At 45.4% G+C, this 26,893-nt stretch overlaps 1 protein-coding gene across 3 annotated transcripts; it reads right to left on the reverse strand.

Annotated features, from left to right (window-relative positions):
- Positions 1 to 246: 246 nt before the first annotated feature.
- On the reverse strand, positions 247 to 25,162 carry CSNK2A1 (casein kinase 2 alpha 1). Of its 3 annotated transcripts, XM_054845231.1 has the most exons (14): positions 25,032 to 25,121; positions 12,660 to 12,723; positions 11,538 to 11,734; positions 10,367 to 10,478; positions 9,363 to 9,464; positions 8,886 to 8,936; positions 8,041 to 8,100; positions 7,284 to 7,367; positions 6,766 to 6,876; positions 5,838 to 5,939; positions 4,862 to 4,962; positions 4,010 to 4,158; positions 2,070 to 2,156; positions 247 to 1,567 (listed from the first exon to the last, which is right to left on the reverse strand). In XM_054845231.1, exons 3-14 carry the CDS (start codon positions 11,636 to 11,638, stop codon positions 1,452 to 1,454), a joined length of 1,176 nt encoding a protein of 391 aa, XP_054701206.1. In that variant the 5' UTR covers positions 11,639 to 11,734; positions 12,660 to 12,723; positions 25,032 to 25,121; the 3' UTR covers positions 247 to 1,451. The 3 variants fall into 3 exon arrangements, with proteins under 3 accessions (XP_054701206.1, XP_054701204.1, XP_054701205.1); XM_054845229.1 differs by lacking the exon at positions 12,660 to 12,723 and having other exon boundaries at positions 25,032 to 25,162; XM_054845230.1 differs by lacking the exon at positions 25,032 to 25,121 and having other exon boundaries at positions 12,660 to 21,448.
- Positions 25,163 to 26,893: the final 1,731 nt, after the last annotated feature.

A 26,893-nucleotide genomic window follows, 5' to 3' on the forward strand; every position in this document is an offset into this window, starting at 1 on the left:
CAGCATCTCAACTCCCCATCCATCAGGGTTGAGACAGAAGAGGAGGGTTTTTTGGTTTTATGGCAAAAGATCCTTCTCCCAAGAAACACTTTGGCTTTGTGTAAGGCTTCTCTACACTGCTCACCGTTCAAGGTGCGTGTGAACAGGGACACGGCCCTCCCGGTACACGCAGGGCTGTGGGCTGCTCCTGTGTCAAAGCGTACCACCGCCCCAGGGAGGCCTCTACACAGGGAACTTAAATCTAACCTCGATAAATAAAACCAAATGTTTATTTACACCAAAGAATTCCAACACTGGATCTTTCACACATGAAGGACAAAGTATATATACACAGCAAGGGGTAGCAGGGCTGTAACAAGGGTGCTTTTCTGTTGTCAATGATAATATTTGTCCACAATTACTGATCTACCATTTCAGTTTAAGTTAACGTCTGCTTGCTCCTTCCTCTCAGTGCATATTTACAAGACTGTGAGGTAACTGGTATTCTCACCACATGGCACGTGAGGGAGGGGATGGTGGGTGAAGATGTGATATTGGACTTGGCGCAGTCTGAGTTTTCCAGCTTTAAGTAGCCACCAGCTTGAAACCTATATAAACAATTTAAAAACAATATACCCAATAACAAACTAATTCCAGAGATCCAAGCCAAGCAACGGCAGGAAGAACCCTCCATGAGAAAGAGGCTGATTAGAGGATGGCTTACTCTACAGGAGCACCTTTCTCAGGAGGTGGCAAGGACTCCAATTGAATCGGTAACTTCATCTTTTAAGACTAAAATTACATGCAAGGGGGTGAGTTGGCATTCTGGTTGGCTCCTAAGGAGACATGATTCAATCCAATTAGGGTTTCAGACATTATCTGCACTTACTTCTTTTAAGCTTATACCACCTCTCCATACTGGAATTGTCTCCTCAGTGTACCCCAGCTGAGTCATATGCAGGACACGGGGATAAAGTGAGTGGTACTTTAAGAATCCCCTCCCCTGCCTCACGAAGACTTGGTTTGGTAGTCTCTGGAGAACAGCACGATCCCCCAAGGTGTAGGCTCATGGAGGAGTAATGGTGGGAACATGAAGAGAAGAGATTTCCAGCAGGATGCAAGAGCTTGGAAATGCTGTTGATTCATCTTTGTTCTTAAATGAAGAGTACTTTTTTTTTGGGGGGGGAAACAAAAAACAAGCTGTCCGAGAAATATTCCATCTGTAGGTATTTTCAGGGAATCCCCTGAGTTACGAAAAGTTCAAGTAAAAAAAGAAAAATCAGCCTATAATAATTTTGTATATAATGACTGAACTACTATAAATCCACAAGCAACAGTTCAGACACGGTGCCTCCAAAGCGTTCATCCCCTCCCTTCCCCTGCCAGGCACAAGCTGCGTCCTGAGGAGAGGTGGAGGGGGAAACCTCTTCCCCACCTGACTCAGCTCAGGCAGCAGGAGACAGAGCCCATCACTACTGCTGAGCGCCTGCAGCAGCTGGAACGGGCATCCCCAGAGTGGTGGTGGCAGAAATGACAGGTGAGCCTGCTAGAGGTCCAAGGGGTGAAGGTGTTGGCACTGAAGAAATCCCTGGAAGAGAGACAGGTAAGCAGGAATTAGAGTGGAACCAGTGCAGTGTTATCCAGGACAGCTCAGCTTCTTAAATTAAGTGGTGTCTTTGCAGGTCAGTTTGCTGCCGCTTTGTTACATTTTCAGAGCTGCCAAAATAAGCTGAGATTAAAGGTTACTGTTCTCTGCAGCCTCTGAAAAGAGCTGGGATTTGTACACATACAATTGTCACTGATGGACAGATGTATGGCAGGATCACTGTCCTTCAAACTGCTGCCAAAAAATCCAACTGCGAAGCACTTTTCGAAATGGGACCAGAAAAGCAGGTCAGGCTGCAGTGAAGCCTTATTTATCACACTCTCCCACCCACTTCTTCATATCCCTCCTTGCCCTTGTCATCAGTCCCAGGAGATGACCTAATGCCCCACCTGCAGAACTCATCCTCCTGGATCCTCACATCCACACAGCATATATAAATGCTTTAAAATGCCACACACGAAGAAGAGTCAAGAGCAGAACTGACCTGACATCATACTTGCACTGCTGACAGGAGTGCTGCCACCCGGCATGTTGGATGAGCCCATCCGAGCTTGGTCTTTCACGATGGGATCTAGGAAGAACAAACTACCCTTAGATGCTGTGTTGCCAGAGAGCAGCTGAAGCACGCTGAGTGCCTGCGACCTGTGTGCTCAGCCAGTCCTTCCAAGCTGCCTACGTCAAATAATATCAACCATCATCTACCAAAACACAAAAGAGTTTCTACCAAACTCCAGTGGGAAGCACGCAAGAAGGTACCAAGGTAACATGATCAGTGAAGTCACCTAAATGATGTGCTTTGGAGTTCAGCAGGACCACCTGACAGGAAAAGCTGAAGGAAATAAAGGTGAAGTTGACCTCCTTTCTGTGCTAAGCAACTGCACAATTCCATAAAGCCAAACCCAGAAAACGGGGGTAGCAAGCAGAAAGATTATCATGAATTAGAATCATACGTCATGTCTCTATACACAACCCACAGCAACCTGTGAGTTGTAATGAATGTCACTGGAGCTTGTTGTCTTCTGTAAGATGTCCCTAATTTACTCACTAACTCTTTATAGAATATAACTGAGCAAATATTCCTACTTTGCATTGTTACAGCTGTCTCCAGAAAAAGTAAGTATCAAGTTTTCTGAAAACCAGCAAGCATTTAAACACATTTCCAATAAGATTTAGGTTGGAAGGGACCTTAAAGTCCATCTAGTTCCAACCCCCTGCCATGGACAGGGACACCCTCCACTAGACCAGGTTGCCCAAAGCCCCATCCAACCTGGCCTTGAACACTTCCAGGGATCCAGGGGCAGCCACAGCTTCTCTGGGCAACCTGTGCCAGTGCCTCACCACCCTCACAGGGAAGAATTTCTTCCTTATATCTAATCTAAATCTCCCCTCCTTCAGTTTAAAGCCATTCCCCCTTGTCCTGTCACTCCCTGCCCTTGTAAACAGTCCCTCTCCAGCTTTCCTGTAGCCCCTTTAGGTACTGGAAGGTGCTATAAGGTCTCCCCGGAGCCTTCTCTTCTCCAGGCTGAACAACCCCAACTCTCTCTGTCTTCACAGAAGAAATGCTCCAGCCCTCTAAGCATCTTTGTGGCCTCCTCTGGACTTGCTCCAACAGCTCCATGTCCTTCTTATGTTGGGGACTCCAGAGCTGGACATGGTACTGCAGGGGGGTCTCACAAGAGCAGAGTAGAGGGGCAGAATCCACTCCCTCAACTTGCTGGTCACGCTGCTTTTGACGCAGTGCAGGAGATGGTTGGCTTTCTGGGCTGTAAGCGCACATTGCCGGCTCATGTTGAGCTTCTCGCACCCCAACACCCCCAAGTTCTTCTCCTCAGGGCTGCTCTCAATCCATTCCCCTCCCAGCCTGTAGTTGTGCTTGGGATTGCCCTGACTCACATGCAGGACCTTGCACTTTGGCCTTGTTGAACTTCATGACGTTCGCATGGGCCTACCTCTCAAGCCTGTCAAGGTCCCTCTGGATGGCTGCTCTCTTACTTTTACTAGTGAAAGTTACATTTTTGCTTGCAAAACCAAGACCTGAATATACCATTCGCTAACGTATCGACAAAAGGAGTCAAAAGGACCTGTTTCTCAACAAATCAGTTATCCAGTTTTATCAAAGGAATCCGTGTACCCAAACACCTGCTGAAATTAGCATGGGTTCAGCACCAAAGCTTCTTAAACACAGTGCTGCTGATTCACTGGCCTGATGCAGGCATGTAACACTTTGTTTCCTCAGCCGGTGTAGGTGGCAGTGGCCTGTTTTATCCACCACAGAGACAAGCAGCCTCAGCTCCAGCACAATTATTTGCTAAGACCAGGCTTATTATGTTGCTATTCTCAGCTCCTATCTACTGGAATGGAGATTTCCCAGAGGCAGAACTCCTCCTCTTTGGACAGCAGACGATGAGAGCAGCTGATACTTACAGAAGTAGGGGTGTTCCATGGCTTCTCTCGCTGTGAGTCGTGACTGGTGATCATATCGCAGCAGCTTGTCTAAGAAATCCAGTGCTTCTGGACTCACCAGATGTTGGTTCTCGCTGTGAACAAAGCGCTCCCATCGCTTACGAGAATGTCTGTAGAAAAAAAAAAAGGTACCCAAATCAGACTAGGCAGAGGTCATCAACACCAAATTTCACTTTTTTATAGAGCAAGAACTGCAACAGATGTCTGTCTCTGAGAGGGGCTGCTGCCAGGTGTGGCAGCAATGGGGCTGAGCCGTACCAGAGCACAAAGCAGCAGTACACCCCATCTCCACGTGGTGGCACAACCACCACAGCCCTGGTCAGCACAAGGAATCAAGTTCAGAATGGATTCTGGATGGCCTAAAACCCCAGCTTCTGCTCATTCCTTATGCCTCCAACATTAGTTCCCTGTAGTTTTGGTGTGTGTCACACAAAATAACTCTATGAGGGAGAAAAATTTGTAAATGCCACCTTAAGCAGCAACTGATTTTCTGCACTGTAATTCTGAAAAACTCAGCTTTTTGCTTTTTCCCCCAGAATACTGGAGAAAGCATTTGCCTTTCATGCTTTATGCATGGCAGTTCATTTACTGCCTAGATGACATTTAAAAACCTTTCCTAAAGTCCATTTGCAGATAAAAGACCATGGGAAGCACTGGCACAAGGGATCAAAGGCACAAAGTGACAGTTATCAAGAATCCTGGCTCTGTTTTCTCCCATAAGTTTGGGGGTTTTCTTACTTCAAGGTCTGCTGACAAAGCAGTAGCTGTCTGGATCTACCAAGACCTTATGAGCTCCTCTGGACTTTGGCTCACCTGCCCAAGATGTCATTGAAACGTGGATCCAGTTCAATGTTGTATTTGTCAATGTAGTCATACAGATCTTCTGTTCCCAGCACCTTGGCTATCCTCACCAGCTGGGAACAAACAGAAAAATAAGTCGGTACTGTGAGGGTATGATAATGCCAGAGCCAGTGTGAAGACAGAGCAGTACATTCCCTTGAGAGCTTGAACCTGGTCTCAGTGGTCTGAACCAGCAGCCACAGGGTCACCTTGTGGCTCTGACTTCCCTGGCCACATACAATCACAGGCATCACGAACAGTTAGTAACCCCAGGCAGTCAGGAGGGAGCTGCATACCCTAATGTCCCTAAAACTTGAGATCTTGCAACACTAACTCCCTTTGTAGCAAGAAAATACTCAAAACTATCAGAGTGGGAAGGCAAGAATAACTGGTCAAAAAAGCAGAAACTCTGTAACTCGAACCTAAAGGGTGAAGTGCCACCCCAGAGGGCTCCAGAATGAAGGTTTGAGAACAGAAGGTCCCTGTTCTTGAATGTCTGCACATCAGTTCAGATGCAGAGCACATGTTGAAGGTCTAAGTATAAAAATTTCGGCCTAAAGGCAACACATCACAAATTTCAGAATCCATATAAATTCACAGTTTCTATACATAGGGGAGGAGGGTGGATAACGGCAGGGGCTTTCCACATAACATAACCTCAGAAATAGTCAAGCTACACACCAGAACACACCAGCCTTAAGACAACTATTTTTATAACTTTTTCCAGATACCTACTGAGGAGCTCATAAATACAAAGCACTATAAATATGTTTCTATGTAACTGGTTAGATAATTCTGCACACTTTGAGAAGAAGAACGTGGCTTCAAACTGAGCAAAGAAGCCATTACAGAAATGCTTAAATTCTTCTTCAGATCCTTCAAGAGAAGTGCAAACAATGCAAACTTCATAGCGCTAAGAGAACAGAGATCGTACATGACCAGCTCTCACCTGATCATAGTTGTCATGGCCATGGAAAAATGGCTCCTTTCGGAATATCATACTAGCCAACATGCAACCCAAGCTCCACATATCCAGACTGTAATCATACATCTGTACAAAACCAGAAGGACAATTCAGTTTCTAATAAATTAAGCAGAACTGACTCCCAATACTAACAGGGTCCCCCCTCCCTCCAGTGAAACAAATGCGACCACATTACACTGGGAACAGACTGAAATATCTTCATGAATCTTCATCACCAGATGATGTTCAGCTCAGTGTTCCAGTTACTCAAACTGGGATACAGCAATTAGCAGAACAGCAGGTACCCTATTTCCATCCTTGTCCATAAGGATAGTAAAGACCAATGCCTCTTTCTATTTTCACTGCAGACTTCAATGTTACAAATCATTGACAAACACAGGTTGAGAAGCATCACGACAAGCAACAAAAGGAGTGGACTCCACAAGGTACATGGGCAGTTGAGGAAGTGCCTTCATTCAGAACCAGCACGATCTGAAAGTCACCAGTAAAACACTGCTATTTCCAGCCCACAGCATTTCCATAATGCAAACTGCTATCAGATATGGGGATGTTTTTATAGCTTAATTTAGAAGTTCATGCAGTACTAGCTATTCCCACAAGGGCTTTGTTTCATTCCTGTACCTTACTGCAAAAGCAGCCTTGCTAAAAAAAAAATATTCAACATTTGTATTCCAAGATCCATGATGATAGTTATGCAGCTCTTTCTCAGGTCCTGAGACTACTCATTAGTTTCTTTAACTCAGTAGCTTTATAGCCACTGCTTTCTGTGATACATTTTAAAATGGACTGTCTTTAGCTTCAGGTCTCTAGATATCTGAATTTCTTGTTTGCTACCTTGAAATGGCACAGCCTTTGCATATAAAAGTCAGTGATAAATGCTGGTAATTCTTACCTGATAATCTACAAGGAGTTCAGGTCCTTTGAAATATCTGGAAGCCACTCTGACATTGTACTCTTGGCCGGGGTGATAGAATTCAGCCAAACCCCAGTCTATTAGTCTAAGCTAGAAATGGTAGAAAACAAAGAAAAAAGGCTCAAGGGATGCTCCAGCTCTCCACTGGCTGAACCACACTATGGGTGAGTTTAGTTTGAAGCTTCATTTACAAGTCTTCTGTTTTCAATTAATTTGAAGTTGATCAGAGTATCTGTTTAGATATCCTCCCCACATTCATATCACTAACCAGTCTAAACAAAATACCTCTCCTTACCAACCCTGTTTATAGGTTGCATGCAACCCATAAAGACTGAAGAGAAGCAGCATATAGAATTTCATTTTACATTTCTCCACATGATGGAAGTGCAGCCCCCCTTGAAGATGTCTGCTAGTACCACTACGTAAGAGAACCCAAAATGGATCGTTGTTTGCCCATACTATTACCTCTCCCTGCCCTCCAGCCTGCACCACTTTACCTTTCTGTGCTCATGATCAATCATGACATTGTGAGGTTTGACATCTCTGTGCATGATTCCCATGCTATGGCAGTAATCTAGAGCCTGTAAGTGACATACAAAGAAACAGATGCCGGAGTCACAAGAACCTTTCAAGTTCAATCATATTCAGAAGTATTTCCACATATACCAAATCTAACTAGACAGCAAGACTTTACTGCCCAGTCTTATAACCTGGACTAGACTGGTGGACCACAGAAAACACCTCTGGAGTCCCCTCTCAAAGGGAGGTCCCAGTAACAGAAGTGTTTTGACTTCACCTCATGTGCTTCCTCATAAAAATGGGATTTCAGAGTCCCTAAGAGCAGAGTTACTAAGCACTACTGATCAAACAAAGCCTCCTCCACACTCCTGAGGAAAAAATACTTGTTTCAGAAGAATGGACAAATACGTTTGACTCGCATTACATCAGAGCACAAACTCAGCCAGTAACAGCTTACGATTTTCTGTTTTCAGAGGCTACATGTAGTTTTCATTTAGGATCTTAAGTTATGTCAGTGCACCCAAAGGCTCCGCTATCCTCAAAAAAAGGACTAGATTTTGTTGCAGATACAAGGCTGAACAATTGATACTGACTTGATATATATTTTTCTGTCCAATTCTTCCATAGGCTTTCTCTTCCCTTCCCCCCCATTAGCGACATGATAACCATCTCTATAGGATTAGCTGAGTGTAAATCCTAGAAATAAACCGATAAAACAGCAAAACACCAACTTACCTTCAAAATCTCATACATATAGAATCGAATATCATAATCTGTTAATGTCTGGTATAATTGCTGTGGGACACAAAGACATCATATCAGTGTTCAAGACCCGAGAAAAATATCACATCCCTGCCAATCCAGAACAACCCAGCCCTGTTCTCTGCTGCTGTGGTTCTCCAAACCCATTTGAAGGAACAGGAAAAGTTTCCCAAGTTACTCTGCATGTTCCTCTCCCCTTACAAATCATATACATAGTTTACTTCCAGCTCTGCTCACACAGTACATTCTGGTTTCTGTCACTAACTCCCTCAGGTTGCACTCATCCACCACCAGCACGATGCATTATGCCTGCAGACTGGGTCTCAAAAAGAGATGTTGCTCTGCAACGTTGTGCAGCTATTCCAGATGACATTACACAGCCATTCTTCTGAGGCAGGCCAGTACGGAAGGGGACAAAAAAACCCATTTAAATCCCTTTTCCCAGAAGTATGGAAAGCCGTGGAAACAGCTGTCCACATTTAAAGTGGTTCTAATAAATAGCTATATGCTGAACATAAAAGCATAGCGTTTCAAAAAGACAGGCACTGATGGTCCACAAGACAACAGATTAATTTGCTCCAAAGGTTAGAATACCGCTTGGAATCTGGATTGTCATCTTGTAACTTCTGTGACAAAATGGTACTAAAGGACTAATTACAAACTTCTGTCCCAAGCATATTTACCTTTACAGACAGTTACTGTGTTAGAAGGAAATGATTAAATAACCTGCCTGCCCCTATGTACTTGCCTTTCCCCAGAAAAACATTATGAGTGGCTTTCAAATGGAAAACATCAGAAGTTCAGATCCCACACTGTACCTTAAAGTCTGTGTTGTTTACATGTTCAAAAACCAAAGCGGGTGTCCGAGACTAAAACAGAGAGAAAAGTGTTCAGCCATGTTAAGTTGCAATAATATGTTTCCATTTAGGATAATGGGTTAAATCATATTTACTCCTAGAACTGCTAGAAGCCCCTCTGCCTCAGACATACTTGTGATTCCCCTCAGATAGAGGAAGCAGAGCCAAAGCCTGCAGCCCCTGACAGCACTGTTTGTAGAATGAATTAACTTGTCTCAGTTCACTGGTATCTCATCCTTACAGAGCAAGGGGCTGAAGGGACCTGTGGGGGAAGGGCCCTCTAAAAGAAGTTAATCAGATTAAGAGCTGATCTGATTAAGCAATTCAAAAGTAGGATTTAAGAGCAGGGGAAAACAAAAAGCCAGATCAGAGCTGAAGTCAAACACAGCAACTTCATCTATAATCCCAATGTACCCTTTAAGTTCCTTCCATACTCACCACAGGATCTTTTACTATATCTGCAAGAGTGATTATATTGGGACCGCCTCGCAAGTTCTCTAAGATCTTGATTTCACGCTTGATTTTCTTCTTTTTAACAGGCTGAAGAATAAAAACCCAAAGTGTAAGACAAAGCACTCCAGTAAAGTGAGGCTAACAGACAGCTTAACATCCAGATGACCACGGTAGATGACTGCAGGTCAGCATAATACATTGGAGGCTTTGCAAGTTAAGTTTAAAAAAAGCTATATTTTGTTGTTATCTGACTATGCATCATTCCAGTAAGGGCTCAAATATCTGCAGTCTCCTTTCTAACCATAACAACCCTGACAGCTACAAACATTAGTTTCATGTGAACGAGGCTTAGGAAGATGGCATATTATTTTTAAAGCTGTCTGAACATGATCTGACAGTCCAAAACTTCTTAACTGTCATGTGGTAAATGTCTATGAGAAGTTGATGAGCTACCTGAGGGTCACTAAATGAAGGTATTTCACCAATCGAGGCTGTGCAATAACCAGCATCCAGGAGATCCTTACTCAATCTGGAAGGATATTACATATGCAATGGAACATGCAGAGCAGAAATGACAATTTTAAGGTTAGCAGTCCCTAAGTCTAATCAGTGGCTTTAAAGGACAATGATCTCATTATCTCATAGGCCTCTATGCACACGACAGTATGTCAGGGCACTGGTAGGTAGAGGAGGTGAGAATTTTCTAGTCAGCTGTTGAAGCATTGCTTAGCTCCAAGTAAAAATGTGTTGCACATCAGGACTTCTTTAAGAGAGGCTAATTCCTTAGATGCAGAGTTTTGACTTAACCAAGTGTAAGGGCTTCTATTATGAGGCTCAAAATGACGGCCTATTTCACCGAATAACACTCCAAAGCCAGGCTTTAAGGATTTCAGTTTTAGAACATAAGACTTTTTAGACTAAATGCTGCACTTTCTGACCTTCTGATCACCTCAAGACAGATATCATCTTCTGCCCAATCCCCAGCTCACCTTGAGAATTTTAACAACTACTTTTTCATTATTTGTAATGTTGATGGCTTCAAATACTTCACTGTATTTGCCTCGGCCTAATTTTCGAACTAGCTGGTAGTCATCTTGATTTCTGTGGAGATAAAAAGTTAAGAGTTCCAAAGAGCTCAGTCACTTCCATCACAATTTACAAGCTGCTCCTTAACACTAAACCACTGCCTCACCTTCCAGACAAGGTGGATTAACTAGTGTGTTACATCTCCTGAACGTGATTATGAATTAGGAAAGAAACAGGGAGCTTCTATTCACCCAAATTAGATTAAATCCAGAACTTATTTCTTCTGTAGTAGGTAACATAAGCCCAACTATGCATTTCACCATCAGCAAACTCAAGCTATCCCTTCCACTGGTCTCTATTTGGAAGCTACATTTTTCCTTGTATAATGCTGTCAAAAAAAAATCAGCAAATTCAGTAAGATAAAAAAATTTAAGTGCTAGCCTGTTTAAAAACAGACTAGGCACAAAACACCACTTACGCTCAGAAGAGTGTACATTTCAGAAACCAGGAACTCCAACAAAATTGAGGGCAGAACTTAGTCTGGGCCCTGCTATACAAAAGCAGGAACACAGAGCTTTGAAGCTGGCATCACTGCTGTCTGATTCTTGGATGGTTTAGTCATGAGCTCAATTTAGACACCTCCTTCCTTCATAAAGAAGCAGACATGTCTTTTCCAGTCACTCAGAGAGAGCTGAGCAACAAGTCACAAAATAGCATGTACCTATTCAAGTCTGCTGAGTCTCTTCACTCATGCAAGTCAGAAGCAACGTCAGATGTCTTCTCACTTCTTTTCAGCCCCACACCCAGGGCTGGTTCAACTGTTTTCAGATAAAGATTTTCTGTCCTATGAAAGGACAAGTTTCCTGACTACCTGGCAAAAATTCTTCAAAACAAACTCTTAAGGGAGCTGCTAAAAATGTTCTTGTGCTGCTGGGGATTTAAAGTTTTGACAAGAAACACTTCTCCAAAGAAAAGTTGTGATCCTAACACTTGCCACGCACACTAGACATCTGCCAAGGAACATGAAAAAGCCTAACGCAGCACAGGTGCCTGAACTCCCCATGAACCACTATGCCAGATCCTACAGGGATCAATCCTGGTCCAGGAACAGCCATAAGCAGCCCAGAGACTTACCCCCACTCAACAACATGCGACTCATAGTCCCAGTACTCCCGGGGTCTGTGTGTGTTCACATCCGTGTAAACTCTGGCCCTGCTCGGCACGGGTCCCGACATATCAGACAGGTTGGCAGGCGGAAATGAGGTGTCTGAAATCAGAGGCTACTTGAACTGCAAAGCCGGACAGAGGATAAAGGCCTCAGATTCTTCCACCTGCAGAGAGAAAATAAACCTGAGGTTAAATATTTTTATAATATCTTGAGATTTTTAAGTTAATCATTAAAAGCTGCTGAAAATGAGAGGCTGGAGCCCAGCCACAGGCCTGGGATCATTTGTCAGAGCTTGAAAACAATGTCTGCTCTCCCTCACATAAGACAGGACCACTTGGCCCCACAAGCAAAAGTAACACCCCCCCACACCTTGCAACTTTCAGCATGTAGTTTCCAACTTATGGTTACAAAGATAACTTTCCAAAAGGGAAGAAATGCAGCATGATCTGTGTCTGCAGACAGAGTGAAAGCAACAGCCATTGGCTGCAATCTCTCCGCCATCCAGGAAGAAGTCTTGCGCCATCCCATGTAACCAAAACACTTCTTTCACTGAAGGTTGCACAACTATCGTGCCTCTTGCAATGCACTAATAAATGATGCTGCAAACAGAGTTGAGATCAACAAGAACACCTGTGCAACTTAAATAAAGCACTTTCTGAAGTTTCAGCTTCTATAAACACCAATTTTCATTTAAATCAGAACTTTGGGATTTACTCGCAATTCTTAAAAGGATCAAAGTCTTTCATGTGCGCACACACAAAGGCTTGTGTGGCTATATTGATTTGTTCCGTGGAAAAAAAACCCCAAACCCTGAACTGATCCACCACTACTCTGCCCTTTCCATCCACTGGAAAATGCAGGTACTAACCAAAGCATTTATGTACAAAGCAAGGCTGGTCAGCTCAGGAGCAGGTGTCTGGAGGAGAGCACAGAAATCCAGACACTGTATCAGAGCATGGATCTTCTCAGTTTTAAGCACCCTCCCACTCGTGTATTACTGTACAGGCTTGTATAAAACAGCTAAATAGCATTTCAACACAATCACTCATGTTGCTTTCCCCACAAAGTAAAAATTTAAATGTATTCACCTGAAAGCAGCATCAGGACCAAAACGTTATCCAAAAATACGATTGCTGAAGTCTGAACATCACTCTGGGGATTTTCATAGTACAACATTTTTCCCATTTCCACATATTCTGAAGAAGACTTTTGCTACTCTGTTCTTGCCCTCCTGCACAGACATCTCATCCCACCATCTCACAACAGATACCTTCTACATATAACCCAGCGCCCACTTGAAAGTGAGCAAGACTTCCAGAGCAGGCAGCCGCTGGGTCTCACCTGCACTTTCTTAAGGAAAAACGCAGCACCATGTTGTACAATGCAATTAAGTTCCTAACACAGAAAACAGCATTCTCCAGAAGATGTAGGACATTTATAGTGATAAGCTACATCCACACTAATCTGACTGTCATGAGGAAAATTACATCCCCAACTAGCAGTGAGACAAGAAAGGACATTGGGAAGATCTCACGGAGGCCAGTCATTACGAACCGTTCGGGGATTAAATGGCTTGAGGATGCTCTGAAGACTTCACAACAAACTGAGGCAGCCACAAGAGTTCTGCTGGGATGGGGCACCAGTTTTGGTCACAACTTTCTATAGTCAAGACATTAAATCCAACTGTCCAAAAGACAGCGGCATCTGTGTTGGATTACGATGCTTTACCCAAACACGAAAGAAAAATTCTGCTGCAAGGATTTAAAGATGTTTCTTTGCATTGCTTGTCCAAACTTCTGTTAAGTTTTATCTGTACTGAGACTAGTCTAACTCAAAAGGAAGTTACTGTATGCGAGAGACAAATACTCTAACTTCAGAATATTTAAGACAACAGTAACTTACTATGGTTTTATATCAATATTGTCCTACCTAAAGTAAAAGTAGTGCCTTTGCACCTCTCAAATCTTTCACAAGTGAAAGCCAACATATTTTTAAATGTTCAAGTACCAGAACCTCTTTGTCGACTTTCAAAATAACTCACAAGGAAGGAAGCTGTATCAGAGCATGAAAGAGTATTGTTTGGTGCACAGCATATGGCAGAGACTATACAGCCCTGTCTATCCAAAGGCACTCAATCAGTAAGCAATGCTATAATCTAAACAAATATAATGCATATAATTGCTATGCCAATCTTATCCCTTCTTAGAAAACAGGCAAGTGCCAGACTGCAGGAGGAAGTAATAGCCCCATTAATCAGAAAGACCTAGAAATCTTCTCAGACCAGTTAGCTTAGGCTATCAGGATACGTCACAGCAGAAGAAAATTCTAGAAGCAACATCCTGCTCTATTGGCAGTGTCCTGTCATTTATTCGAGATCTGCAGTACATCATTCTGCTGCAAGGACCACAGCAACGATCACTGGCAATGAAGATGATGGAGAATCTGGGGGGGCATAGGTCTGATGTCCTTCACCACGTCACACAACTTGACCAGCAGCTGGTTCTGCTTTCAGAGGCAGAAATGCATGCAAGGTCTCTTTCTGGCATGGACTAAACCACCTCAGGTGGTACGGACCTTTGCAGCGTGGGTTATTTTTTGACCTACTGACACACAAATGGTGCTGAAGGCAGCTCCAGGTAGACAGGGTTGCAATAATCCAACCCCAGGGTTGAAAAGGGACACAGCACTGTTCCAAAGTCCACAACAGAGGTGTGAGTGAGGCCTCAGACCAATAAAGGAAGGACAGAGGACTTCAGCCACGTGTTCAGCTCATGGAAGAATATGAAATATTACTAAAAAAAGGAAGTCTATCCTGGACAAAATGTTAGTCCTCTAACAAAATACACTTTCCAAAGATTAGGCAGCAATCATCTAAGACCACAAACCATTTATGTGGCATGACTCAGACACTCAGAAGTTAGATGTATATTCCAAAAGCATATTCAGGCATTAACAGAGCATGCAAGTTTACGAGAACACTTTTAGCACAGTGAAATTTATTAGATTTCAAAGTTTAATCACTGTGCTTTTGTTTCTCCTCATTCCATGTACTTCTGGCAGGAGATGCACTGGCTAATTTCCTCTGCCCAATACTTGTGTAGGAATTAACTGAACCTATATATGTCTAGATGACTTAGCAATTTTAATTTTTTTTAAGCACAACTCTCTATCAATACAGAACACATGACTGCTCCACCTCATCCAGCTTAGTAAGATCAGTTTCAGCATGGAAAAAAATAATAAGAAAAAAATCAATTGCATTATCTAAAGACACATCAAATTTCACAGCAGATATTTTTTGTCACGTAGTTCCAGCATAGCACAAGCTGTATGTTGTAACAGACTGCTCAGAGAAGGGCTTTTTCAGGAAATCATCAACTGTAGCTTCTAAGAATGGCACACAATGCCTATTTACAAAGGTAGGTATTATTGTCTACTGTTCTTTATATATGAAGAGGAAAGAGTCTGCACAGATAATTTGGTTTTAAAGCAAACAAAGTTGTATATACAAATTTACCTCGCCTGAAAGCTTCTCACACTCTCTGCTCAAAACTGCTTGAGGAATTTGTATATATTTTGCTTTCACTGACCCTAGAGAGGGATAATTCTGCAGTGGATGCAAGCTCTTGAACAGGAGGGACCAACACAAATAGGGACAAATACTGGGGACAGGTGTGGTCATGCAAATGTCAGTTTAGCTTGCAAGTTTAAGGCAGAAAATCTACAGTATGAGCAGCGATTACACCTAGATGAGTGTCCTGAGCTTGTTATAAAGAATAAGTTCTATTTCTGCAGTCAGAATCCAAACAGAACATGTAATTTATTAATCAATCCCTGTGTTAATGACAGCATCATAGAATAATTTATATTAGGAAGGACTGCTAAAAGTAATCTAGTCAAAGTAGACCTATTAGAACAGGCTCTCATGTCCAGTGTAGTCTTGAGTATCTCCAAAAAACACAATGCATCTCTGATAATTTTAATTTCTCTGGTAGAGAAGTGCTTAACTAGGAAACATAACCATGAGCTTTCAGGCAATACATCAGAGATCACAGAGAGAGAAAGACAAAGCTTCCAGTTACAGTCTGACACACACTGTTCAATGTTAAGGCTTGCCTGTGTGAGGACAGAAAACAGCTCTTCTGTTTTAGCACTTGTGGTGACACCCCTTGGGAAGACATTACCGAACAGCACTCACATGGTAGCTATACCAAATCAGCACCATGCAAAAATTTCAGTGCTTGGTTTTCCCTCAGAGGCCTGCCCTTAAAAAAGCCATTTAAGTATTAGCAAACTGCCAATTAGCTCATCTCTTACACAGCATTGTTACCGGGAACACCCCACAGGACCCTGTTCATCCTGCATACAAAAATAATAATAAAAAATAAAAAAAATCACAAAACCATAGCCAAATACAACAATGTAGGTATTACTGATAATTACTCCACAGGAGTGCCTGAGAGCCTGTCAAGATACAGAAGCAATTGTGCTGCCATCATATAGGAATTTTTCATTGGAAGGTCTATTAATTGAAAGAGACCAGTTCTTAAGTTTGAATTATTCTAACAGTAGCCTATTGTCTGAGCAGATTGGTAAGCTAAACTTTTTGTGCCTAAAGTTCAATAAAATGGTAAAAAGCCTCACAACATTTACTTTGAATCTTATTTTTAAAATATTTTAATTTAAGCCACTGTTAGAAGCCTCCTCCTTTTTAAAAAGGGATTTTATCATCCTTACAATGCATTCTAATCCCAATGGCAACCCCCGCCCCCATGGAGGACTTGATTTCTTATGAAGCGTTTGTACTTACAGCACCTATACTCAATTAGTATAGGAATTTCCTATGCCCTCTGTCCTTCCAGATGTAGCCACTGACAGCAAGTAGCAACAAAACGTAGCTAAGAAATCTATGCAAATCAGTTTTAAGAAACACACCTACTTTGCCTCTAGTAAAATTCACCTCTCTCTTCAGTCAAGAATAACTGAGATACTGGAATATTTTTTTTCTCCTTTTAAGTGGAACAGAGCTTCTCTCAAACAGATAGTTACTCAGAACCTTAAACCTAAGTAGTTGCACCAGTATGACACAGCACACATACAGACTCCCAGTGAGCTGCAAGCCAAGAGCTTCCCAGAAGACTGGTGTCCTGAGGAACATGCAAGTGCTATCCAAGCGATGACCTTTGTGGATAAGGCTTGGAGTATAAATAATAAACCCAAGAACATGAACACCGCTTGACACTGGTCTCCCTGTGGATTGCTGCTAACAGCACAACTTGCCCTTAACGTGAGCAGTATACTGGGTAGACCCAAGTTCATGCAGACAGAGCAGAGCGAACTCAGTGAACTATGTTCAACACCACATAAACATGATCATTACTGATGGCCCTCCTGAACTCAGATTCAGTTAACGGAGAGCAAGATAAGCCCCAAATTGCATCAATCGAAACTCAAAGAGCCAAGAAAATATTGCCGTCAGTTTATCAATTCCAGATAGACCATCCCAGACAAACTCAAGGAGAAAGCAAGATGCAGAGATTGGTCAAACAGGTCTAGAGACTTTCCTCTCACTTCTACTTTCCCCATGTAAGCTCATTACCAGCTCTGATTGTGACAGACTAAGACTGTAAACAGGCTAAGACAGACAGCAGCCAGTTCATTTTGAAAAAAAGAAAAGCCCTCTGTCAGCTGAAAAGAGCAGAATTACAGTAAGTAGCCTGGAATCAATGGTTATTCCTTTCTTTTATCCACAGCTGCAAGTGAGACATTACCTTTCATAGTAAATCGCTCAAACCCAACCTCTGAAATCATGAGTGTATAACGTGCTTTATTAGTGAGAGGAAGTATTACGATTATCAGATAAAATTGATTACGATTTCCTTCACATAGCCCATTTATCCCTTGCTTGTAAGCCTCCCAGGAAGGAGCACTCACTTCTTCAGTGTTTGGAGAACATCTAGTACTGGATAGACACCACTGATATTAAAAGATCAAGACATGCTTAAACACTACAGTACGGCCTATTGTCAGCCAACATTAATCAAAACCCAGCTTACCTTTAAAAGAAGAAATAACAGTAACCAACTTTATAAAAAATATGTTCTACCTCACAAAAGAAATCTGATTTGTGTATTTTCATGAGGCTGGAACTGCAGCAAGAAAAGTATGGAATGGATGACCTCCAGAAGTCCCTTCCAACCTATATTTTTCTATGATTTTATAGCTGAAATAGAAACAAGGCTCAATTATCAAACCTGACATTTTACATCCTTTCCTGAAGACCATTTACCTACTAAAGGGACAAACATCAATAGAAAAGCAGATTTTAAACCCTAATTGAGTTTAAAAAAAAAAAAAAGCTCAGGTTTGAAATCAAACTTTTCTCTTGGTATTTTTTTGGAACAGTACACTCTGTTCTAACTACATTTTTCCAGCAAAATTATTTTCCAGATTTCTTTCAAATAGCTGGTTGTGTCCAGCTACAGAGAACTAACAAATCATAATACACAACAACCTCAAACATTCTTTTATAAAAGAAACAGGAACGGTTGTGATTTAATTCAAAGTAAGATGTGACCAGTCACTAGGGAAAACAGTTGACAGGTTTAGTTAAAGTGGAAGAAACATCTTGGAGTAATTCTGTATTAGCAACGTCCTAAAACTGAGACTGGTTCTTCCTTCATCAGCTTCACCAATTCCTCCCCTGAAATCCTCATAGTTCCTGCCAATGAAGAGGTCATCCCTTGTAATGAGGATCACGGTCTATATGGAAGTCACAGGACCGACCATGAAACGGTTTTACTGTAACTCTGTATTTTATGATAACCTCCACAGTCTTGGGGAAAATTTAACTCTCCCACTCCACAAATGTAGAAAGCAGCATCTATCACATCTGACACTCTTCGGGTTGCTCTGGCAGCATCACTAGTGCCCACATGCTCTCCTAGCAGACGTTGTATCGCACTTAGTCTTCATTTTTGTTCAAACCTGTAACAGCTAAATTTTAGTGGAGCTTACACAGATCCTCCATAGGTCCCCAGCATCTCAGCCTAGTCGGACAACTGTCCTTTGCAAAACCTGTGTTTGCTCACTGCTGGAGAAAATCCCAACTGTCCGGCCCCAGGTACAGCACATGTATCTGGGGCTGGACAGTTGGGATTTTCTCCAGCAGCAGAAAGCTGCCAGCGATTGGAACACTCCTCGCTCCATCTCCTCAGGGCTTTGAAAGCCTTCTCTTTCCGCTTCTCACCAAAAATCATGGAGTCTCCCTCACATTTTCCGAGCTAAGGTAGTCTACAGCACACAGAGCAAAGGGAAATCTTTTCCTAATGCAAAAACGCCAAGACTGATCTTAGATGAGGCCATGTAGCCGCAGTGGGCAGTGACACCAGCAAGACACCTAAGCACCGACAGCCAAGTGCAGGCTCTGCTGCTTTTCCACACCTGCAGCTTCTCCTGCCACAGTTCCCAGATTCCTACAAATCACAGCGGATATCCTTACTGCCAGCACTGAAAACTCCTGACACAATCAAATAAAACCAGCTACAAATGTAACCAGGAATTGCCAAACTAACCTGTCAGCACACACATATCAAACAGAAAGGGATGACAATACTCTTCTACCAGCACCTCCTCTGCACCCTGGCAGTTCAGGCTGAGCAGGGAGCGCAGAAGAGCTGGTGGGGTTTTTTTGGAGGCACATCTCTTTAGGTCTGACCTAAAGCCAAAGCAAGATCACTTGCAAGGACCAAAGCTCCTACTGCTGGAGCTTTGGACAGTATTTTCCAACAAGTCAATTACCAAAACTACCATTTCTAAGATCCTGACACCACCAGGTAACTCCTCCTGAAGGCTCACGAAGGGGAATGTTTCAGCACCACTACAGGCTCTTCGCAGCTGACAGCAGGTCAACTGACAGCATCCTCTGGAAAGTTCTACCTTCCTAATTACTACTAAGTGATACAGTTGTTTTCCTCATTAATTAGTACGCACAGAGTACTGACAGGCCAATCGTTCAGCTAATTTGACTCCTATCGTTCACATACAGACTGTGATTTAGCTAGAACTCTGACACCTAAACAGTACCCACCATCTGTAAAAGTTATACGTTTTTAATTGATCTGATCATGCAATTCCTAGAGGCAGGAACAGTTACCGGAGCCAAAGGATAAACCAGCATACATTGCAAGTAACTATTTCTTCAGGAAATCCCCGTGATCAGCTGTTCCCATCGAGCAGGCAATGCACTGCAAACCGTCTTCACGGTTCAGCTGGCATCCAGAAGGCTCAGCAAGAGACACCCAATGCAAACCCCTGCCAGAAAGCAGTTCTAACACAATTCTCTAAAAATTTGTCATTATTAACACGAGACGAACCTAGCTTCCAACCAAATGGAAAGAAACAGGTATTAAACTCCAGAAATCAGTATCTATTATGCACTGGGTACCCTAACATGCCACACTGAGTGCTGGGTTTATACAGTTCAGTAGACAGGCAACTCTCCTAAACACTGCAGGTGATGCAAATGTCTTGACTGAGATTTTAATACTTCACATCAGTGTTTTGGAGATTAACTGAAGCCTGGTGACCGCAGCATTCCTCACTCAGTGTAACCCAGCAGGGACACAAATGCTGAACCTGCCCTCACCATGCCAAAAACCCCACACCACTGTTGGCCACATACAAGGACAAGTTTGTCCATCTCCACAGCATCTTTCTTCACACCTTGCAATCACCCAGTAAAGCCACAGTGCAGCATTAAGTCACAGCTTAGGACAAGTATACATTTATATGGCTGGTAAGACGCATATATTGGACATATGCCTAGATGCCATATGTTTTAAAATACTGAAACTTGTAACTTTTCATTTGTAAGCTGAGTTGACATGAATCTGGATGCTGCACAATTTCCTCAGTGAGCAAAAAGCCCTCTTTTTCCTTCTGGAATACAATCAAAGTGCTGCTTAATCTGCAGAAGGCAAGGCTGGAATTTAACAGTGCTCTGGTAACAGACAGAGAAATCTGTGACAAAACTTCTAAGAGAAGTAACACTGCAGGAGCTCTTGCTTTTCTATACTGAAAATTAATTTGTTGTGCATATCCATGGTCACCCATTGTCAGAACACTAAAAATAAAGATTTACTGACAACTCACACACATGTGTGCAAAGATGTGCTGATAAACTGCCTCCTCCGAGGGCTTTGGCTGGAACACGGGAGAAGCACCAGTTCACCTCCCTGGACATGCAGGAGGGCTTTGAGGACATTTCTTCACAACGTAACGAGACCTCTCCCACCCAGCAAAAGCAAGTTCTGGCACATAATTCTGTGTTAACACTGCAGAACATGCTGGACTCTCCCTACACTTAGCTTAATTAAGAAAAAAAAAAAAAAAAAAAGAAGACTACTTTATCCTTTGGTTGTTCCAGAAGATGCAAGGCCACAGGCCTACTTCTCTGCAGAAACAGACTAACTTCATTTTTCTAGGAATGCTGCCATAATATAATCCAGCCATTAGATTAAGCAGCTGGATAGCCTGCTTTAGAAAGCACCTCCCTGCAAAAGGTAATATTCCTTAAAAATTAGAAATCAGCCACAAGAAGGGCATATCCTCTCAGAAATAAACTCTATGGAAAATTAAAATTATTGAAATTGTGACCTTCCAAATATGAGTCTGTGGTGGTATTGTCTTGAGTCCGCAAGGAACTCCAAGGTCTCCCTTCTGCTCTTCAGCTTTCCAAAGCAGCAGTATGAAAAGGATAATAAAATCATTTGTTTCAATAAAACTGTCCAGAACAGTCTGAACAAAGGAACAGGTAAGACTCATGTCAGGCTCGCTTTGCTGCTCCTCTATTGCTGACACTTGAGCAACAGAAGATATCCACGAACCATTGATGCTATGACCATATCAGCAATCCCACTTCTTATCAATCTTTCATACCGATAGATAGGGTTGGCACCTCGATGGCAAATAGGGTCCAAAAAACAGCTTGTAAAACCACTTTCCTTTCAGCAACAGTGCTAACACCAGTTCAGAAAGCTGCAGTCTCCCCTTCAAAGCAGTTTTTCTAGGTCCAAAGGAGAACTCCTTTTCTCCAGTTACGTTCTGTAAATTCCAGGAAAGTCAGCTCTTGGAAGCCCCTGGAAGGAGATATCCAAGCTCAGAAAAATTATCCAAGAGTTGTCTTCAAGTCAAAACCAGATAATGTTTGTAGCCAGACTGAGTCACAGCAGTCCTTCCTGATCTTAAAGTCTGTGGGGTTTATTCTCTCAAGACCCTTACAGGACAATAAAATCTAAGATGGCATCAATCTTGCCCGGATAGTTTATAAACCAGATACGTTAATGTAAAGTGATTCAATAATAGAGGAACAGTGGAGGTGACAAGTCTGGTAACCCAGAAATAAATCCCTGCCTCTTCAGACATGTGACATGAAATTAATCACACCACCACAATGTCACCCATTTGCTTCTCCTGTCTTCCTTTCCCTTATTCCTCAGAGGACATGAAGAAAGACAAAAAGAGAAAATTAGTTCTGTAAGGAGAAAATGCAGACAAAGAATTCAATTGGAAGGTATAAGGACACCTGCCATTTAAAAAAATTGGGAAAAGTTACGTCCCCGTCCCTTTTATCACAGTAGAAACAGTTTTTTTCTCTACAACTCCACAAATCTATAACCACCTTTTGACATCCTGTCTTCCCAAGTTTCCTACCACAAACCCATTTCATGTCTATTTACCTAACCTGCAGTACTTGAAAATGCCCCAAATCTCAAATACTAAAGTCTTTCCATGCCTTACCTTCAGGAAACAGTATTTTACCAAGTCTTTCCCCAGTAATCCCCACTCGCAGGTTTGCATCTTCATTCTCATATTTCATCAGCTTTTTTTCAAGTAAACAAGTACTATTAACTGCCCCTGCACAAAATTAAACTCCACTTAATTCCATGAAACATTCCACGATCCAATTTCCTCCATATTTGCTAGAACCACTGCCAATCTTATTATTCCTCTTCAATCCATGAACCCATGTGCCCTGCCAAACCCCAAGAACCTGTTCTGAATCTCCCACTTGGAAGCACCTGCTTTCTCCTCCAGCATCCGATTCTCTCACCACATTTTTCCATACTCTGTGGCTTATCCCCACCACAGCACGTTACCCGGCTACTCAGCTACATCAGCTTTCCCTCCTTTGCCACAGCCAAGGCTGAGATGATGTTACCTTCCTCAACCCCATTTCAACTCCTCATGGTCAGGAGCCAACTCAGCAAGCTCACTGGTCTGAGCTGCAAAACGTGTATGCTGAACTCTCTGCTACTGCCCACACTGGGAAGTAGAAGACAGTGAGGTTTCACCAACAACGCATAACTAATAGAAATTATAGTACCAGGTGACAGAGAAAGATGAAAAAAAAAAAAAAGGAAATCTCTCACCATTGCAAAGATGAAAGGGAAGGATCACACTGCCTGCCACCAAAGATGTACATACTTCATACTCAGGCAAAGGTCCGGACCTTTACAATAAACCCTTCTCTGTCAGGAGGCACCTGAAGAGCTGGACTTCCAGCCCCAAGACATGGGCAGATCTTCTCCTGAGGGTGGAAAGCAGACTGCCCTGTACATGGGAGCAGATGCTCTTCTGCTGGTGGGAGCCACATTCTATTCCATTTTTCTTTTGCCAGTCACAGACACCATGTGTGTCTCTACATAGAGGACGTACCACTGTTGGTATGTTTTACCCAGGCATGGCATTGTGCTGTAAGAACTGGAATGTTACCCTAGTCCTAGTTTTAGGACTAATTAAGGAACTGATCAAGCTTCACACTTTCCCCAAATTCTGCATAAAGCTCAGTCTCCCCTCTCCTAGCACAACTTTGCCCTTTTCTACATCATGCTGACATGAACAACACACAGGACGAGCGATTTCTGTGCACCTACCTATGATACACCCAGAATCTGCACTGGCAGAGTCGCATTCAACACCCAGGTCGATTTGCAATATGGCATGAACACCAACTCTGAGCAACTATTATGTTTTTGAAAAAAAAGTGTTCAAAGAGCAAACTAAATTGCTACCTGTTCCCAAGCAGAAACTCTGCTGTCTCCACGTGCTGCTATCTAAAAAGATGATGTTGCCCCTGGTCACCTCCAACGGGTGCTGACCCTTACACACAGAATGAGCTGCTCTTCCCAAGCCATTTATGGAGCACACTGAGGACAGAGCTCGCTCGAGCCAGGTGAGCACACGTTGAGCACGCAATGCAGTCACCTCCAAAGATACACACGCAGTACCCACTTTTGCCTGGCATCAATGGTCAGCACAAGAACAGCTCTCCAAGACCGCAGTCCAGTGGCAGGTTTGAACAGCACAAACCCCACACCATTGCAGACCTCTCTCACAGGTACCAGGGCTCTGCACAGGTGTGAAGGACCGAAACACTGAACAACATGGGCTCTGGATCCATAAAGTTAGCTTGCAGAAGTGAGGCACATGCCCTCATGAGTCTCTGCATAGATCAACCACTGCTGTCAGCAGAAAATATACCGATGACTGAGTGTTCATAATCCAAACTTTATTGGTTGTACCCAAAGCCCTTAGCAAGAAAGAATAAAGTAATCTGACAAGCAACACGTATGAGGTTTCATAATCTTATATCTGCCCTTTCGTTTACAAAGCATATTTTACCAACAGCCACACAGCCCGTTGCCCCAAGGCACAATTAACTAAATTAAAGCTGGGGCGAGACTGACCACCATTGCTTTCAGAAAAGGAGAGCGACTGGTGGGGAAATCTGTGAAAATCACCTTCCTCTCCACCCAGAAAGGCCCAGAACAGAGTCCCTGCACGGCTGGGGGTGGAAGCAAGAAGAAACAGGCTTCTCCTTGTCCCTCCACACACCTCGCAGCCCCCCGCTTTTTTAGGGAGGGCAGGGAAAAGAAAAGAGAGCGCTTTTTCGGTAAATAACACCTACACCGCCTGAACGTGCGAACTCGGAGAGCTGGGGGGAGGGGAAGGCTACCCTTCTGTGGGGCCCTGCCCTTCCTGCGTGGCCGGGGGCAGCGGGCGGCCCCAGAGCTGGTCCCAGGCCAGGCTGAGGGCAGCCGAGGCGCCCCCCCCCCCCAGAGCCCTGCCCTGCTACCTCCTCCAGGAACACAGAAGCTCCGTCCGCGAGCAGGAGGCGGCGAGCCCTGCCCTCCCGCCGCGGTGGGCCCGCCCGTTGCCCTCCCGCCGCCGCCCGTTCCTTTTCAGCGGCGCCGGGCCGTGTTCCCGCCGCGGCCCAGCTCTCCTGAGGGGCGGCCTCGGCCCCTCAGCCCACACCGTGCCCGCAGCGGGGCGGGGGGGGGGGGGGGGGGGGGAGGAACGCAGGAGACACAGTGGCGCCTCCCCCCCGCCGCTCCCTCCGCCCGCCCCCGCCGCTTGGCCCCAGGAGGGTCACCAGAGCCGCCGCGGCCCACCGGTACCTGCCGCGGCCGCCCGCTCGCCGCCCGCCCGCCGGCCGCACACAGACAATATGGCGGAGGCACAAGGCTCGGCCGCCAGCCGCAGGGACCAGAGCGAGGCGCGCCGGAAGCGGAAACCCCGCCGCCCGCTGGCGCGCGACATGCCGCGGGGGCGGGGCGCGCATGCGCAGGGGAGGGGGAAAGCGCGCCGCAGGGAGTTGTGGGGGCTGTAGTCCGCGGTGGGGCGGGCGGCGGTGGTGGATTTGGCGGCGGCGACGGCGGGCGGCGCGGGGAGGTCTGGGGGGACGTCGGGCCTTGTCCCCGCTCCGTGTCCCGGGGCCGTGCTCCGGCGTCGGAAGCTCGGGCCGCCCCGCGAGGCGAGGAGAGGCATCGGGGCCAGTAGCAGAGCGCAGCCCGACTGCGTCGGCTGCCCTCGCCCCGCGGCCTCGGCGGGTGGCGGGAGGTCTGGCCGTGCGTGGCGGTCTCCCGGGGCCGGGGCCCCTCCGTGGGGTTCCCGAGTGGCCGCCGGCGGCCGCCCCTCAGCGGGGCTGTGCGCGGGGCCCGCCGCCAGGTGGCAACTGCGGCCTGCCGAGGGGAGCCGGGCCCGCAGCGCCCGCGGCCTGGCCGTGCTCCGCGGCGGGGGGCGGCCCTTGCCCCGGCCCGCAAGGCGGCCTGCCCGCCCTCCAGGCCGCGCGGCCGAAGCCCTGGGGTCGCTGCAGAGCTGCAGGGCCCCGGGGTGCCCCGCACCGGGGGATCCCCGAACCGTGCGGATGCAGGGGCTGTGGCGGGGTGGATGGAAGGGGCTCTTCCCCTGCAGTATTAGCAGGGCCCACGGCAGTGCTGGGCCCGAAGCTGGGCTGAGCCCTGACCTCTTCTAGGGCCCGGTGACCTTCGCTCACTGCCTTTCACGTTTTTAACCCCAATTTCCTTTTGTCCAGCCCTGGAGATTAGCTTTAACCCCCAAAGGCTGGCCAAACCAGATCATCCACAGACGCCTCTAGCGCAGGCTGAGCCAGGAGAGACCCCCAGGGAGGAGAAAATGCTTCAGGGCACGGCCTGACCCCTCTCTGCTTCCTCTGAAACTGCACCGAGCCCCCAGGCAGGGCAGGAGTACACCCCGGCTCATGGCACCTTCAGAGCAGGGCTGGCTGGGGACATGGAGCCCTGGGCTAGTCACAGCCAGGCCACCACAGCCGGGCTCTGGCCAAGCACTGTGGGCTGCCCAGAGGGGAGAGGGGTTTGTGCTGAGCCATGTCCGCACCCCCCTGCACACCAGAGCCCCCCGTGCCCAGAGCCCTGTGCCCTTTATCACGTGGGTGTATGGCACAAGCAGATAGGAGCCAGCCCATCCCACCCTGAGGCTCCCCCCAGCCATGGCCTCATGGAAAGCTGAGCACGGCCATGCTTCACCCCGCTTCCCTCCCCGCGTGGGAGTCTCCCCCACGGGAGGCTGCTGGCCCGAATCTCGCAGCCCCTCACCCCGGGTCACTCCCATTAGGTAAAGGAGCAGCTCGTCTTGGCGGGGGTATCTCCCTCTTGTGCTTTCCTTGTATTGTACGGGCCTGGGTCATCGAGGAAATCTTACAGGTCCTTCTGCTGCCGAGTGGTCACGGGGGAAGCCCGGCCCCCTTCCCCCCATTGTCAGCGGCCGGGCCGTATCCTCGCTCCAAGCCCCGGCCCCTAAAAATAGCTCTTTGTCAGGCGATTGTTCCGACACCTTCGCGGCGGCATTGACGTGGGCCGGAGCGGGAGAGCGGTGGGGTAGGTGGAGGGGAAGGGCTGGAGGTCCCCCCTGGGACCACTCTGAGTATTCGCCGCTGATAACAGCCCCTGTTGTGGGGAAATGGGCTCCCGGCACACGGTTGTGTGCTGAAGGCCTTCTC

The sequence above is a fragment of the Grus americana genome, chromosome 17 (assembly GCF_028858705.1).
Source record: "Grus americana isolate bGruAme1 chromosome 17, bGruAme1.mat, whole genome shotgun sequence".
In the NCBI taxonomy this organism is placed as follows: domain Eukaryota; kingdom Metazoa; phylum Chordata; class Aves; order Gruiformes; family Gruidae; genus Grus; species Grus americana.

Bases quoted from the DNA above. Each gene is read 5' to 3' on its own strand.
- CSNK2A1 (XM_054845229.1), bottom strand. From the start codon at position 11,638: ATGTCGGGACCCGTGCCGAGCAGGGCCAGAGTTTACACGGATGTGAAC. The intron at 10,479-11,537 runs GTAAGTCTCTGG...TTATCTCCACAG, and splicing joins TCGCATGTTGTTGAGTGGGG to AAATCAAGATGACTACCAGC. The intron at 7,368-8,040 runs GTAAGTTGGTGT...TGTCACTTACAG, and splicing joins ATATGTATGAGATTTTGAAG to GCTCTAGATTACTGCCATAG.